This window comes from Schistocerca serialis, chromosome 2, assembly GCF_023864345.2.
Source record: "Schistocerca serialis cubense isolate TAMUIC-IGC-003099 chromosome 2, iqSchSeri2.2, whole genome shotgun sequence".
Taxonomy (NCBI): Eukaryota; Metazoa; Arthropoda; class Insecta; order Orthoptera; family Acrididae; genus Schistocerca; species Schistocerca serialis.
The window spans coordinates 845,126,771-845,143,830 of NC_064639.1; the positions used below are offsets into that span (position 1 = coordinate 845,126,771).

At 38.2% G+C, this 17,060-nt stretch overlaps 1 protein-coding gene across 1 annotated transcript in view; it reads left to right on the top strand.

The window, feature by feature from the left end:
• The first annotated feature begins 289 nt into the window (after positions 1-289).
• The window catches only part of LOC126455830 (acyl-CoA Delta-9 desaturase-like), a 155,863-nt gene continuing 139,092 nt past the window's right edge, over positions 290-17,060 (top strand). Inside the window, exon 1 of the mRNA XM_050091591.1 lies at positions 290-378. Coding sequence (XP_049947548.1) covers positions 368-378 — 11 coding nt within the window. The 5' untranslated portion in view covers positions 290-367. The remainder of the gene's footprint in view (positions 379-17,060) is intronic.

Below are 17,060 nucleotides of genomic sequence, written 5' to 3' on the forward strand. Positions count from 1 at the left end.
TATACTAGCTGTCAGTTTTAGACAGTTTTTACAAGGAATTTTAATGATGTCTCTTTGTTTAGTATTACGGGTCCTTCAGTCATTCCGTACAACTCTCTTTGTTATTTGGACTTTGTGTGATTTTTTAGATAAGTGTAACACTTGAAAAATTACGTAGAAAGCAATTCAGGTGTATTGCGTGAATGACCTTATAATTGTTTGGCGCTTATATTTATGAGCGGACAATAGTAGGAAGTATGAATAATGCATACTTGGGTGTCACCTCTGGGGTCACAACATCCTGTTCATATGTAAAAGCACATACTGGCCTCCATTGTTCTGTAGTGGCAACAAGGAGTGGAGTGTGCAATTGGCCCAGCATACCAAGATGGAAATACCGTAAGTGTTCTTATTCATAAGGATGGGTCTATATAACAAATAATTTTAAAAGCATGTTATTTCAACACATGCTCCAACAGGAAACTGCAAGTTTACCTGGCAAGCATATGTGTTAATACTAAAATCGTTGCTGCACAGTCAGATGCAAAGTTTCTCTGAGCCTCCAGTACATTTCTCCCTACCTCTTTGTTCTCTGCTATCCATATCATCTTCAAAACCTGACTTGTTTACAATATTTTCTGTATCTTTTGCTCACAGTTTCCCAGCTTTTCTCCCTTCTGATTTTCCCTTGAGCACAGTCTTCATTAATCTTGCTTCTTTTATACATGCCCTGCCCACTTCAATCTCACTTGTTTTAACATCTGCAAGTATTTCTAACTCTCCAGATAGGTGTTTCAGTGCTTCATTCTGTCTACATCTCCATTCTGTTCTCATATACTAGTCCACACACTTTCTGTTACATTTTCCTCTCAAGCTTTTGTAGTATCTTTTCCTGTCTTGTAGTTAGTGTCCATGCCCTGGTTACCATTGGTCAGATTATTATCATATGTTCTTGTCTTTGACACCTGATTCTAAGCCTGCAGCTTAGACTTACTGGAGTACATAAAGCTCTGGATACCAGTAGCTACTTGTTGTTGTAGTTCCTGTATTATCTTCCATTATCTGTGTTCCAAAATATTTAAACTGTTCCACTTTTTCACTATCCCTAATGAATGCTATTATCTCAATATTTAATCCCTGTTTCTTTTATAGTATTTTGCCTTCTTCTTCTTCTTCTTCTTCATCATCATCATCATCATCGTCTTCTTCTACTGCTGCTGCGTATCCATTAATGGATGTTTGCGATCATATTTGCTCAATCTTCCTATCTCTTCCAGTATGGCTCAAATCCCCCACATTTCTTATTCTTGTGCACTGTCTAATGTTGCAGAGCCATGACATCTGCATCTGGTTTGTAAATGGGTGGATTTACCTAATTTTTGGGTGCTGAATACACTGGTAAAATCAGTCTTTCTCTATGACTGCATATTTCCTAGATACAAAGCAGAATAAGAAATGGCAATAGTGAAAATTGACACAATTAAGTCAAACAAAAATACACATTCAGAACGTTTGAAATCAATACTATTTTGTATGTATATATGGGCATGATGCCAATAAAAGGTCCAAAATTAGTTCATAAGATATTTTCACCTTTAATCATCTTTGGTTTTTGAATAATGCAACAACTGAGCTTTTCTTTTTTTGTTTGCCATTTCATCACTCTCCCTAACAAGACCCCAGCAGTAGTCACCCATCCTCGAAGGGCTCCAATGGCCTTGGTAAAGGTGTTTCATGGTAAGAACGTCTTGGTGAAAGCATTCACCATGCTCATCACTTACGCTCCCAAATTTTCCGGGAAGAAATCAAGGTGAGAATGTAAAAAGTGAATTTTAAGCGACATTCTACACCCCATGTTCTTATAGTTGTCCAACAGATCATTCACAATGGTAACAGTTTTTGTTGTCTTTTCTGTTACCCAAAAAGCCCTTCACAATTACTTTTAAAAAAGACCAAGCAGCTAATTGGGTATCTGTGATTTTGGTATCAAATGTTGGATCTTACAGCAATTTTCTTATTTGTGGCCCAACAAATATATCCTCTTTTAGCTTTGTCTCACTAAATTTCAGAAACCTACTTTATCCAGAGCTTTTACAAAGTTCTTGATAAGGCCCAACTTGATATGAAGGGGAGGAAAAATGATTTTATCGGGCTCAACCAATGGGCTACTGTCACATTTACGTTTCCAGGATCATATGACTTCCTTGTAGGCCATTCCTTGATTGCATAGTGGTTCGTGGTGTCACGGCTGTCCCAAAGGCACAAAAAGCAGCAGTATTTTGTGAATCCAGCCTGTAAACCTGTAAGGAGTGCAGCAACTTCTAAATCACAGCAAAGCTGTTCATTCATTATCCTTATATTTGATTGCCTCTAGCAGCAAAGCCATGGTTTCATAAGTTTCTTTCATATCTACTGCATAAGCCAAAGGTACCAATGGAAATGCATTGCCATTATACAGTAGTACTGCTTTCAAGCTGGTTTTAGTGGGGTCAATAAATAGTTGCCACTCCTGTGGATTATGTTGTACACCTAGCTGCATCATCGGATCATTGACATTTCTACATACACACATTGAATTCTGCATATCAAAATATTGAGCAAAGGAAGCACCTCTTGATCTGAAACAGGAAATTTTTGCCCCTGGAGCTAGAAGGTTCTGTTGCAGTCTCAACCCCAAGAGTTCAGCTTGCTGTTTCGAAAGTTTTAGATTGCGAACCAAATTGTTCAGTTTCTTTTGATTAAAGAGCTGAGGCAAAGTGTCATGATATTGAGGGAAGTACTCTTCTATATGTTCAATACTTTCCCATTCACTCAACATGGTGTCTGGTTCCGTGACTTTCAAGCTACAGACAGGAACAGGCAACACCTCATTATGGGGCACAGGCAAATGCACTGAAGATACATTTGGATACCTTATTTTGTGTCTAGTTTTGCTTGAATGTCCCGAATAATTTATAAGACAGAAGTAACAGTCTGAATAATGGTCATTGGGCTCACACCACACCATCAGAACAGCAAATGGCATGGCCCGGCATTTTCCTTTCAACCACTCGGTTAAGGTTGTAGTACGTGTTATGCAGGCAATATGAGGTGCAAAAATTTATCTTGATCACCAGCAGGACAATCAGAATACAATTTATATGCCTTCTTAACATTATCAGTCATTGGTTTTCTTTGGGCTTTTGGAATGAATTTCCCACACACATAAAAAAAGTTGTCAGGGTGGTTTAGACAGCAACAAGATCTTCTAGTTGCCATTTTTCTTAGTGTAAGTTTTAAATACAAAAAGTTTGCACTATCTTTCATAGGAAACACTGACTGAGGATCTCTTTCACACCACTGGATTACCACACCAACCATTTACTGACAATTTGTAGATCTTCTTGCTCTCCCCTCAAATCAAAAACAAACAATTAAACCTCAAAACAGAAGAACAGCAAAAAGCAAAATACTGAATACAAAAAATAAAAACCTTTAAAAACTCAAAAATGGTACATATTAGAACATTTTGAAAGGTATATTCAGATTCTACACACAAAAATATATGCTAGTTGATGTATCACATCCCAGATGCAAACTGGTTGTTGACTAATGTTATCAGTTGAAGAAGGTGATACCTCTCAATTCAAACCATGTGACCTAAGTAAGTATTTCCTTATGTCTGATTGTGGTTAGCAGTTCTCGGTCTCGTTTTGCTATTCTACTAATCACTTCATTTCTTTTCCTTGCTTCCATGGAATTTTAAGGATTTTTTGACGTAACCACATCTCGAATGTTTCCAACTTGTTCATAATGTTTACTTTCAGCATCCAACTTTCCGCGCCATACCAAAGTATTGACCACACATAGCTCTTTATAAATTTCTGAGATTAAGATCGAAGTCAGTGCTTGTAAACACTTTGTTAAATTTCATGAATGCACTTTCTATTCTACATCTGATTTCCACATCAGATGACTGGTTTTCACATAACCGCATCTGTAAGTAGTTGAATCTGTTCTCCCTTTCTGTGGATTAATTGTTATGCATTAGTTCTACATTTTGATGTTTGTTTGAATTGTGAATGACTATCATAAATTTTGTCTTTTTGGTGTTGATATTGAGGTCCATATTTCTACTGTGTTCTTGCAGTAAGGAGGCCTTCCTGGTTGTTCATGTAAGCAGCATTTAAGACTGTCATCCACATATCTTATGTTGTTAATCCATATCCCATTTACTTTAACACCTATAACATGGTCTTCAAGCGACTCCTGGAATATATGTTATACAGAGGAATGGTGAGAGCACACATCCTTGTCTAATTCCTCTACAGATTCTTTGTGCTTCTGTCACCTGACTGCCAGTTTTAACCTCAACTGATTGATCCAATAAATATTTTCTATGCAATGAATATATTTTCCGTATATGTAGAGTCTTCTCAAAATTTGTATGGGTTTTTTGGTGTTGCACTCTGTCAAATGCCTTTTCGTAACATATGAAGCACAGCATTATATCCTTCTTCTGATCATAGCACTTCTGAACCAATAACTGAATTGTGACCAATGCTTCCCTCTTACCTGGACCCCGTCTAAATCCAAACTGTGAAGATCCCATATCTCTTTCACACTTCACAGTGATTATATATTGAATGATCTTGAGAAATGTCTTTAGGATATGAAGGCTTATTAGGCTAATTAGTCTGTAATCTCTGCATATTGTTGCATTGTCCTTCTTGGGCAAAGGGATGAAGTGTGACATCAGCCATTTGTCAGGAAATTTACCCATTTTATAAATCTAATACTTTGTGGAGAACTAAGATACTGTTATCATCTAATAGTTTCAGCATTTCAGTTGGTATTTGATCTGGACCAACTGCTTTCCTGTCTTTTGCTGTTCCTATTGCTCTTCTGATGTCAACAGTTGTGATGACTTGACACAATAGATCATCAGTTTTATTTTCTATTTCAGGTCTTTCATGTGCAAAAACATTGTTAATATAGTCTGCATTATAGTATACCTAAGTTACATATTACACACTAAAAGTGTTCTTCCTGGGAAAAGAATGAATTTTCGCTCTGTAGTGGAATGTGCACCAATTTAAAACTTCCTGGCAGATAAAAACTGTGTGTCTGCCTCAGTCCCAGGTCTGAGTCCCAGTGTGACACACAATTTTAATCTGCCAAGAAGTTCCCTCCTAGAATGTTTGTCCATGCTTCCGTCCTATTTAAAAAGAATTTCATTGACTGGCTGTTCTGCCAATCCTTGTTAGAATACCTTATATCTTATGAGTGTTAACACATATGACACTAGTGTAGCATTCTATAATATGTATTAAATTACAAACAGTTGTCGGCTATTATGCCATAATCAGGTATTTTGTTCAGCCACTCCCTTGGAACATGCCACCAAAGTTCATTGTTCAATTTATTTTCTTCCCACAATAATTGTTGTCATTTGTTGTATAATTCATTATTTAATGTGTCACATATTTTATCAATGGTCAGTAATTTTACATGGCATTTTCACCCATTTCATTCCTAAGAATTGTAATCTTTGGAAACCAATTGAGATACTCTGCAATGCACTAGTCCAAAACTTTGATCGTACAAAATTCATAGCCACACATATTTATATTTGTTCCTGATGATAGTATAACAGCCAAAAACCAGTTTGTAAAATAATAAATGTTATAAAATATTACACCAGTGTTATGTGATTTTCCTTAAAAGAATTGTTAAGCGCACATCTCTTTGGTACAGTGCACGTAAAATTTCAAAATTGTTTGATACATTTCCATCGGTCGTGATAGGACTACAAATTTGTGTCATCCTTTTGAGATTTATCAGTTCTCTTGGAACTTTACCTTTTCTCATTGGTTTCTATAGGTCTTTCCTGTTTGCTGAATCATGTTTTTGCTTGAAATTGGCTTACATTTAGTGTGTATTTTGATATTGAATTCACATCCAGGTTTCAGTAGTTCTCTGAACGTGAAGATCTTACAATCATTCGCAGTATTGGAATACTCCTTGGTCTGAGCCCGCTGTGATCTTCATCCTCGGTCTTATTAGTTGTGCTAGGATTTCGGTTAGAGTGCACACCACATCTAGTATGGTAATCCCTTTTTCTACTTGCATGTTGTTTACCATTTTTTTGTGTATATGGTATACCATGCCAGTTTTCTAATCTTGTATTTTTTTCAGTAAGTATTCCTACTTTTACAAGGTCAGTTACACTATCTTTTCCTGTGGTCTAGTTATTGTTTAAATCTACAAGAAGCTAACTTATTTCTTCCTGTGTTGGGTGTCGCCATCCTTGTTCATAAGGAGAATCCATCTTCGTATTCAAAAATTTACATTCCCATGTGGCTTTATTCTTCCTCTTTGTGTTTGAAAAGTTCATCAGAGAATTTTTTCCACTGTTTTAGGACATCTTCCTGATTATCTGTTAAATTTCCACCCTACGTCACACTTTGCAAGGTATTCTTCTTTTTTCTTTAGATTCTTCAGAAAATGTGTGCCAATAGGCACAATTATCAGGTCATAAATGTACAGATTATCTGCCATGAATAAATTATATAGATGTCAAAAGGAATAAAGCTGTTACTTGAAATTATTCTTAGAACGTTCCCTATAGACCTGAATGTCTTGTAATGCCAACAACTACATTTCAAGGACTGTTGTAAATGCAGCATGGTAGAATTATCAATTTGTGGAATGATCATCAGAAAGGAAATCGTGGAAGGCCATCTCCAGGAGTATATCTGTAGACCTTCATTCTGCGGTACAATCACAGAGCTATTATTCAGTGTTTTGTAGGGAATGATATTGTGGATGGAGTCATTACATTTTATCATTTACTTAGAAATGAAGGTGGAACATAGGTTCTCACATTAGTAGATAGCACAGGCAATCAAAGTTATTGTGAATAAAGCCTTTCATTTTGTAATAAATAGACAAACACCATCTGGATGACTTTTTTTTATTACTGATTACTGGTTTCAGTTTATGCTGCAGATCATCTTCAAGCCTGGCACCACAAAGTGCAGTTTTTCAACTAATGTTAGTCAACATACTGTACTTTGCTGTGCCAGATATGAAGATAATATGCAGTACAGATTGAAACTGTAGTCTGTCATAAAAGAAGTGATCCAAGCAGTGTTTTTTTTATTCATTGTAACAACGAATATCATGGTTTCCTACAACATGAGGTTAATTGTATTCTGCTTTGTGTTAAAAGAAAAGTTTCAAGAACCAGAATAATAGTACAAAATTCCACAGTGTTCCTGTCACAAGATGATAAAGTATGTTGTTGTTGTGGTCTTCAGTCCTGAGACTGGTTTGATGCAGCTCTCCATGCTACTCTATCCTGTGCAAGCTTCTTCATCTCCCAGTACCTACTGCAACCTACATCCTTCTGAATCTGCTTAGTGTATTCATCTCTTAGTCTCCCTCTACGATTTTTACCCTCCACGCTGCCCTCCAATACTAAATTGGTGATCCCTTGATGCCTCAGAACATGTCCTACCAACCGATCCCTTCTTCTGGTCAAGTTGTGCCACAAACTTCTCTTCTCCCCAATCCTATTCAATACTTCCTCATTTGTTATGTGATCTACCCATCTAATCTTCAGCATTCTTCTGTAGCACCACATTTCGAAAGCTTCTATTCTCTTCTTGTCCAAACTATTTATCATCCATGTTTCACTTCCATACATGGCTACACTCCATACGAATACTTTCAGAAATGACTTCCTGACACTTAAATCAATACTGGATGTTAACAAATTTCTCTTCTTCAGAAACGCTTTCCTTGCCATTGCCAGCCTACATTTTATATCCTCTCTACTTCGACCATCATCAGTTATTTTGCTCCCCAAATAGCAAAACTCCTTTACTACTTTAAGTGCCTCATTTCCTAATCTAATTCCCTCAGCATCACCCGACTTAATTAGACTACATTCCATTATCCTTGTTTTGCTTTTGTTGATGTTCATCTTATATCCTCCTTTCAAGACACTGTCCATTCCATTCAACTGCTCTTCCAAGTCCTTTGCTGTCTCTGACAGAATTACAATGTCATCGGCGAACCTCAAAGTTTTTATTTCTTCTCCATGAATTTTAATACCTACTCCGAATTTTTCTTTTGTTTCCTTTACTGCTTGCTCAATATACAGATTGAACAACATCGGGGAGAGGCTACAACCCTGTCTCACTCCCTTCCCAACCACTGCTTCCCTTTCATGTCCCTCGACTCTTATAACTGCCATCTGGTTTCTGTCACCTTTAGAATTTGAAAGAGAGTATTCCAGTCAACATTGTCAAAAGCTTTCTCTAAGTCTACAAATGCTAGAAACGTAGGTTTGCCTTTCCTTAATCTTTCTTCTAAGATAAGTCGTAAGGTCAGTATTGCCTCACGCGTTCCAGTGTTTCTACGGAATCCAAACTGATCTTCCCCGAGGTTGGCTTCTACTAGTTTTTCCATTCGTCTGTAAAGAATTCGTGTTAGTATTTTGCAGCTGTGACTTATTAAACTGATAGTTCGGTAATTTTCACATCTGTCAACACCTGCCTTCTTTGGGATTGGAATTATTATATTCTTCTTGAAGTCTGAGGGTATTTCGCCTGTTTCATACATCTTGCTCACCAGATGGTAGAGTTTTGTCAGGACTGGCTCTCCCACGGCCGTCAGTAGTTCCAATGGAATATTGTCTACTCCGGGGGCCTTGTTTCGACTCAGGTCTTTCAGTGTTCTGTCAAACTCTTCACGCAGTATCATATCTCCCATTTCATCTTCATCTACATCCTCTTCCATTTCCATAATATTGTCCTCAAGTTCATCGCCCTTGTATAGACCCTCTATATACTCCTTCCACCTTTCTGCTTTCCCTTCTTTGCTTAGAACTGGGTTTCCATCTGAGCTCTTGATATTCATATAAGTCGTTCTCTTATCTCCAAAGGTCTCTTTAATTTTCCTGTAGGCGGTATCTATCTTACCCCTAGTGAGATAGGCCTCTACATCCTTACATTTGTCCTCTAGCCATCCCTGCTTAGCCATTTTGCACTTCCTGTCAATCTCATTTTTGAGACGTTTGTATTCCTTTTTGCCTCTTTCACTTACTGCATTTTTATATTTTCTCCTTTCATCAATTAAATTCAATATTTCTTCTGTTACCCAAGGATTTCTACTAGCCCTCGTCTTTTTACCTACTTGATCCTCTGCTGCCTTCACTACTTCATCCCTCAAAGCTACCCATTCTTCTTCTACTGTATTTATTTCCCCCATTCCTGTCAATTGCTCCCTTAATTCATAAAGGCAAGAAGTTTAGGCCACAAATAGTGACTATTTTCACAAAAGAATCCTTCGGCATCAACTTAAATGAGTCATAGCTCCCAACTATCGGAGATTGTTGAAAGGTGTAAATCCACACACTTAGCCTTTATAGTCCTTGCATGATCCTGTTCCAGTCACTGACAAAAGATCACGAGAGTACCCTGTGGAGAGACAGGAAAAAATTATCTTCACAAACAAACTCTTGCCTTGTCACACAGTTCGACATGTGAGTCCAGTGTAAGTTCAAAGAAAGTCAGAAGATATCATGGATAATGACTAGTTACATGTTTCCTCAAAACCATTTTTCATGAAATCTCAAAACTATGTTGCCATTCACTACAAAATTAATATAAGTTGCCCCTGCTGGCTTCCCCTAGTTAATCTCTTGTTCAATATGCAGATGTCTTCACCAAGAAGAATATAGCATGTTTAGTATTTAAGTAAATATGGTGAATAACCATTTGTTTTGTTGTGGTGGCTCACTTATCAAAGCCACAAACCTATACAACCATAATGTGCTTTGTTCTGTGTTGTTAAATTGTTGTCTACCAAATTGTTATTTTAGCATGATACTTGACATCAGTAAATCAGAATTGTTCACCATCATTACTCTTGAAACAGAGAAGCTATCTGGTTATAGCTTTTATAAAACAATTAACAAAGAGTGTGAGTTAGGTTGCCCTTGATCAGAGTTTTGAAATACGTCAGTCAGACACAATATTCAAAATCTGCTTATCAAACAGTGGCAGTAGAAAACACAAAAGATGTGGAAACTCACAGAGTTTGAGAGCCAATGGCTTCTTCTAGTAGAAGGGTTGAAGAGAAACGAAGAGCAATGAAGGGAAAGCACAGACGAGTATTAGGAAAGAGAATCATGGAAAACATGCTCAATATCCTGAGTCAGGGGAGACCTACTGGGTGGGATGAGAAAGAAAGATTAATTGCTGGTGGCTGCACCAGATGAGATTTGCAATTGCAGGCACTAACAGTCAGTCTTTGCTTCTCATCCCATCCAGTAAGTCTCCCCTGACCGAGAGTTCTGGGTGACATTTCCATCTCTCTCTCCCTCTCCCTTTTCCTCCTTTCCTAGATCTTGACAGTCCATTTCCTCCATCCCTCCTTGTTTCTCTTCAAACTTTCTTGAAGAAGAAGGAGACACTGACTCTGAAAGCTTGCACATGTCCATATCTTTTACATGTGTTATTATAAAATATTTTCAAACATTGATTATTTTGGTAGACACAATTTTCGATATGACAAACCTGCAGCGAATGAAGGTTTATGTTAAAAGAGAGAAGTACAAGAAGGGACAAAATATTATGAACACTTGTTTACTGTGGTGTAAGATCTCCTTTTACTCATCAGACCGGACTGTGATAATACCAGCAATGTGGGTGAGGACTTAACTATTTTGTAAGATAGAATTCCATGCCAGAAACAATACATTTGCCACTAAATGAACATGGTAATCTAAAATGGTTGCATCAATCTTAACAGTAATCCTTCCTCTCATTCTGATCATACTATCTACACACAGGCTTTGCAAAGAATTTTTATGGAACCAGCAGCTACAGCACAGTAGGTGTGAATCGAAGGATAGAGCTGTAGATACAGAGTTGCTAAATGAAACATTTGTCTTTCAAAAGGGAAACATGGGTAGGAGCTTTCAGTGATTCCAAAATTAGTGTCCAAATACACGTCCATGACACAGGGAATGGAATTGAAGGTAGCAAAGCAAGAAGCACATTTGCTGAAACAAGCTTTCAAATGTCCCTTCATAAAGGAAAATCTAGGACTGCTATCACAGTCCCTGTCTCACAACAAAGGCAGTACTTATATTAGTTTCAGTAACATTGTGAAACAGCTAAAATCTCTGAAAATAAATGAAGCTACATTGTGTGGAATAATCCCTATCAGGCTCTATACAGAATTGTCATCCGAGTTAGTCCATCTTTGACCAACAATACCTATACAGAATTGGCGGCTAAGTTAGCCCCTCTTCAAACCGCAGTACATTGCAGATACCTTAAACAAAAAGCTGTGCCCAGTAATCAGAAAAAGCACAGGGTTAAATCTATCAAAGTAGGTTAACAGATGTGAATAGCAAAGCTACTGTCCAATATTTTTTATAGCTGTGCATTGTTGAATCTTAGAACGTATTCTGAGCTAAAATGTAATGAGGTATCTTGAATGTAATCACCCTCTCCATGCCAACAAGCATGGATTCTGGAAATGTGAATCACGTTTCATCCAACTTATGCTTTTCTCACATGACATCATGAAAGCCATGTATTGATCCAATGATGCAGATGCTGTATTTCTTGACTTCTAGGGACCAATTAACTCTGTACCATACCAAAATTTATTAATCAAAGTATGATCACATTGGGTATCATGAAATTTGGGACTGGACTGAGCATTTCTTGGTAGTGAGGGTGCAGCATGTTATCTTGGATAGAGGATCATAAACAGATGTAGAAGTAAGTTCAGGGCTGACCCAAGGAAGTGAAATGGAACCTTCCCTGTCCTTGTTTTATATTAATTAGGTAGCAAATTATATCACCCGTAAGTCAGACATTTTGCAGATGATGCTGTTATCTAAGAGTGGCAAAAATATTCTTGGTTTAAATGTTGAAAAATGTACAATTGTGCATTGAATAGGACTATTAGGGGATATTGTATGCATAGAAAGAAGGGCAGCACGAATGGTCACAATTTCAAGGAACACTATTAAGTGAGGTTTCTGTGAATCTACCGCAAACCCGTAAGTTTCTCTTCTGTAGAGATCATGAAGATACAATGAGCTGAATTACAGCATGCACATAGACATTTCAAGTCATTCTTCCCACATGCAGATGGGATGGGAAGAATCCATGATTGGTGGTATGATGAGAAGTACCCTCTACCATGCACTTCACATTTAATCAGCACCATTTTGTTTTCTCACTTCTGGCAGCATTTTACAGTAGTACGGCAGGGGATTTCAGTATTTATCAGGGCTGCAGACAAACAAACAAAAATATTTTTCAAGGTTGCACTTAAAAATTCAGGACTACCCCTGTTGGAAGCAGACATGGAAATGGATGGGAATGTAACAGGATGTACAACTGACTCGTTGCAAACAGCTTAAAATTTCATCTTACAAAGACTCACATTATGCCATCCCAAACAAATAAAATATTTTACAGGCATCAGCTGGGTTACTGGTCAAAGAGTACACGCTAAATGAAAAACAAGGTATGAAGTTTTTAGACATCCAGGTCCATATTAAATAACACAAAAACCTCAGCTCTGCCTGCTGTGCACTTGAAAAACTATTAGTATGTGTTGACCATCAGAGGGTATTGCTACCGTACTTCCACTTGATACTGACCTGTGACATAATCTAGGAAAATTCAGTGTCATATCTAGCCACAGCATTCCAGATGATATAATAATCTCATGTGAGCTGGGGCAACATATGCCGGGACTCTGGACTACCGAAGGCACAGAGGGTGCATCTATGGTCATGTTGCTGTGAGCGTGTTGTGCAGTGGCTAGCGCGCCGCTTTCAGGCAACATCCATTTGGCAACAGTGCAGTCAACATGCAGCTTTAGTGTGAAACTATCAACTTCTCTCTCTCACTTTTAATGGCAATTTAGACTGTAATTTCCCATTCCTCTTAACATCACATGCAAAGCCATGTTGGGACAACCTATCAGTAAGGTATCTGTTGAGGATGGAACATATCGTCATATAAGTAACACACTGCAAGGTGGAAAAACCAAGATGATTTATTTTGTTTTCAAAATATGCACCTCCCATAGGAAACAGATGAAACGGTCGTCACATTTAGTTCTGAGTTTGTAAGAAATTTCTATTTAGTTAGCAAAATTGTCAAAAAATGTTTGTGGTACGAAACTCATTGCAGAATTATTTTCATAGTCATATGCACATTGATTAAATAAGTTGGTGTGTGAAAGTTGGGAAGGGTGAAGTAATGGAAATGAGCATACTTTGGTGGCACATCCATGATTTTCAGGGGTGTTCGACTCATTGTTGACTGATCCAATGACATTTCAGCCCCAAGGGCAGGGTAAAAATGATCTAAACTAGAATGTTCGAGCTCCTTAAGCTGATGGGTACAGCCATAATTATATTTCAGTCCAATATAAGAAGGGGTAGGTAAGTACCCAGACAATGCAGGATGAAGACAATTTTTTATGATGAGATTTATGAAACACAATGTTTAGATGAACCTACAACCCAAAATCTATTTCCAAGAAAGGTGGTGCGATGGTTGAGACAATAGCCTCACATTCAGTAGGATGGCAAATTGGAGTGCCATCCAGCAACCCAGCTTGAGATTATCCCTACTTTCTGTCAAACTGCAGACTAATGAAGGCAAATGCTAGGAAGGTCCCTTTGAAATGGCATGGCCTTCTCCAAATCAATCTTGCTCTCTCTCTCTCTCTCTCTCGACCTCATTGTCAATGGGACCATGAACCCTAATCTCCCTTGTGACAATTTGTGCCAGTCTCAAAGGATATATGTGTTGCTCCAATAAAACATTGTTTCTCTTGCCATTGATGTACTTGAGTGAGATTCTCCATAAGACAATATGCAGATGATAAGCCTTTGACATGTAAAAACGATTTTCAACTTAATGATGACTCTACAAGGAAATATTTTATTTTGAGCATACTGTAGCTGAACTTCAGCTTACGTCACCACAACTTGATTTGTTCATAAGGAATGTCTATTCTCAAAACCCGTTCCTGTAGTTCTAGTAATGTTCCGCTGCACGTGATACAACCTCCCTTGGAGTACAGTTCTGATAACCTGTTTTTCTGTTAAAAGCAGTTAGTGCACTGTTTGAGACAAAAAAGAGGAATCCCAATTCTAAATGAATTTTATTTAATACTGCAGGATTTACTGTCATATCAATGAAACTGATGTCACATCGTTTTGGAATCATCAGACAGTAGAGTTTCATTTAACATGCCAAAGTCAACCACTGTAAAACAGAACAGTTCTAGTGAGAGAACAAACATGGCATGCATTATTGTCATTAACATGTGAAGAGCAGCAAAGTGTAGTTCGATAAAACAGACAGGATGGAAGTGCTATCAACACTACCAAATATGAGATGATGTAATGAAATTCCAAAAGAAGATTGAAACATTAATACTACGAGGGAGGATCTGAAAGTAATGCACAATAATTTCTTTCTCCCCTGCTATTGCAGCTGCAGTGTTGAAATTTCACGACGATGTAGTCTGAAGTTTGCACTACAGAGGGAATTTTGTTTTTGTGTACAGTTCTAGTGAGAGAACAAACATGGCATGCATTATTGTCATCAACATGTGAAGAGCAGCAAAGTGTAGTTTGATATTTGTGGTCCAAAGGACATAAACCAAGTGAGATTCACAGGGACATGCGTGGTTTGTATGAGGATGACTGTATGGGCATATCAATGTTTCCAGATGGTGTGCATTCTTCCAAGAGGACCATGTGCACCTTAGTGATTTGCCAAGCTCCGAGTGGCTGGTCACAATTGCAACCCCACAGAATGTCAGAGCCATTAAGGCAGCAGTTTTGAATAACTGGCATGTGCAACTGCAAACTTTATTGCAGCTGTTCAACATTTCCTATGGCACAGTGTATAATACTGTTCATGACACATTGAAATTTCATAAAGGTAGTGCTCACTGGGTGCTTAAGACCTGACAGACAACTAAAAGGGCTGGCAAATGATGACAATCGTGGATCACTTAACGCATTATGCCCCAGAAGGGCATGGTTTTCTGAAAGGAATCATCTCTGGTGATGACTCATGGGCATACCACTACATGCTCAACACCAAGCAGCCCTCAATGGAGTGGAAACATGCTGCTTCCCCAGAAAAAAAATTCATCTGCAATCTGCTACGAAAGTGCTTGTGCGGTATTCTGGGATACACATTGTGTGTTATTTGTGGACTTTGCTGAGCACAGGATCACTGTGAATACTGTAGCCTATATGAAAACTTTGGTGAAGTTGCATAATTCCCTTCGTGACACACACCACAACATTAATGCTGATGCCCCAATGTTGCTGCTTCTGTTTGTGAGAAAATTACCCCATTTGGGTGGTAGGTGCTACAGCAGCCACCATGAAGTCTGGACCTTGGAGTCACAGACTTTCATTTGTTTGGTCCCATGGAGAAGTCCCTCGCCGTCCAATGCTTTGCAACAGATGCAGAAGTGAAATCAGCAGTCCACAGATGGCTATAGGCTTACTCCTACCAAACTGATTTCTATGAACAGAGCATTATTGAAACTGGTGAGTATGTAAATGTACAAAATTGGGTAAAACATGTAAGTTGTTTGGGTGATGTTGGTCCTATCACATTTTCATGGGGGCACACCGGAGATGAGTTCTGTCCTTATAGTAATGAGGTGTATTCTGAATATGCCTATCAAGAAGTCCTCCGTATTGTCATAAACCTGGTGAGATGTTCACTATCAACATATTATCCTAAGCATGAATTAGTGTGGCACTTAGCATGTTAACTGGAATGAGACCACAATGCACAGCCTCACACCTGTCACCATGTGCCTGCTGGTGACCACAAACTCCACTCTCTTTAGTACCTTTAGATGGTGTGTTTGTCGTACAATCAGTCACGTGTGGCTTGTTAATGTAACATATACTGTGGATGAATGTGGCCTATAAATGCAATCGACAGTGCGCCATACTGTAGTAAAAAGAGTGGAGCGTGTCACTGCTGGTGGACACAGCAGAGCCTCATGCAGATGCCAAGTCCTTATCTGTGATCACATGCCCTACTCTGGTTTGTACAGTTTATAGTGTACTTCAGAGCATTAATGTGTAATTCGTGATTGAGTTGCTGCCAGTGTACAGGAAAGCAGGTGCACTATCTTGCTCAACATTTTGAAATCTATTTTCTGCAACATTGCCTTCACCATGGGTTTTATGGCTAATTATTACGGAATTTCAATGACACTCTACATTGATTATTATTGCTAATTTATATTTAGGTGGCCACGTATGGAAGTGAAACATGGACGATAAATAGTTTGGACAAGAAGAGAATAGAAGCTTTTGAAATGTGGTGCTATAGAAGAATGCTGAAGATTAGGTGGGCAGATCACATAACTAATGAGGAGGCATTGAATAGAATTGGAGAGGAGAGAAATTTGTGGCACAGCTTGACTAGAAGAAGGGATCGGTTGGTAGGACATGTTCTGAGACATCAAGGGATTACCAATTTAGTATTGGAGGGCAGTGTGGAGGGTAAAAATCGTAGAGGAAGGCCAAGAGATGAATACACTAAGCAGATTCAGAAGGATGTAGGTTGCAGTAGGTACTGGGAGATGAAGAAGCTTGCACAGGATAGAGCAGCATGGAGAACTGCATCAAACCAGTCTCTGGACTGAAGGCCACAACAACAACACAATATTTTAATGTGAACAGTGAGATTTACTTCATCATATAATATAAGAATAAATAGTTTTAGCTCATATGGATCCCTTACCATCAACTGGTGAGATGGCACAACATTGTAAACATAAAAAAAAGATTGGTTTCACCAATGAAGAATTACTGAGGATGTTTTAAGAATCAGATTTTGAAGTCAGTGATTCAGTGCAAAGATGCGTTTGTGGATTACCTCACCAGTCCAATATCACACTCACAGGCCATGTTCATTCACAGTATATGTTTTATTAACAAGCCACATGTGATTGTGATTGTATGACAAACATGCCATCTAAGGATATACTGTACTAAA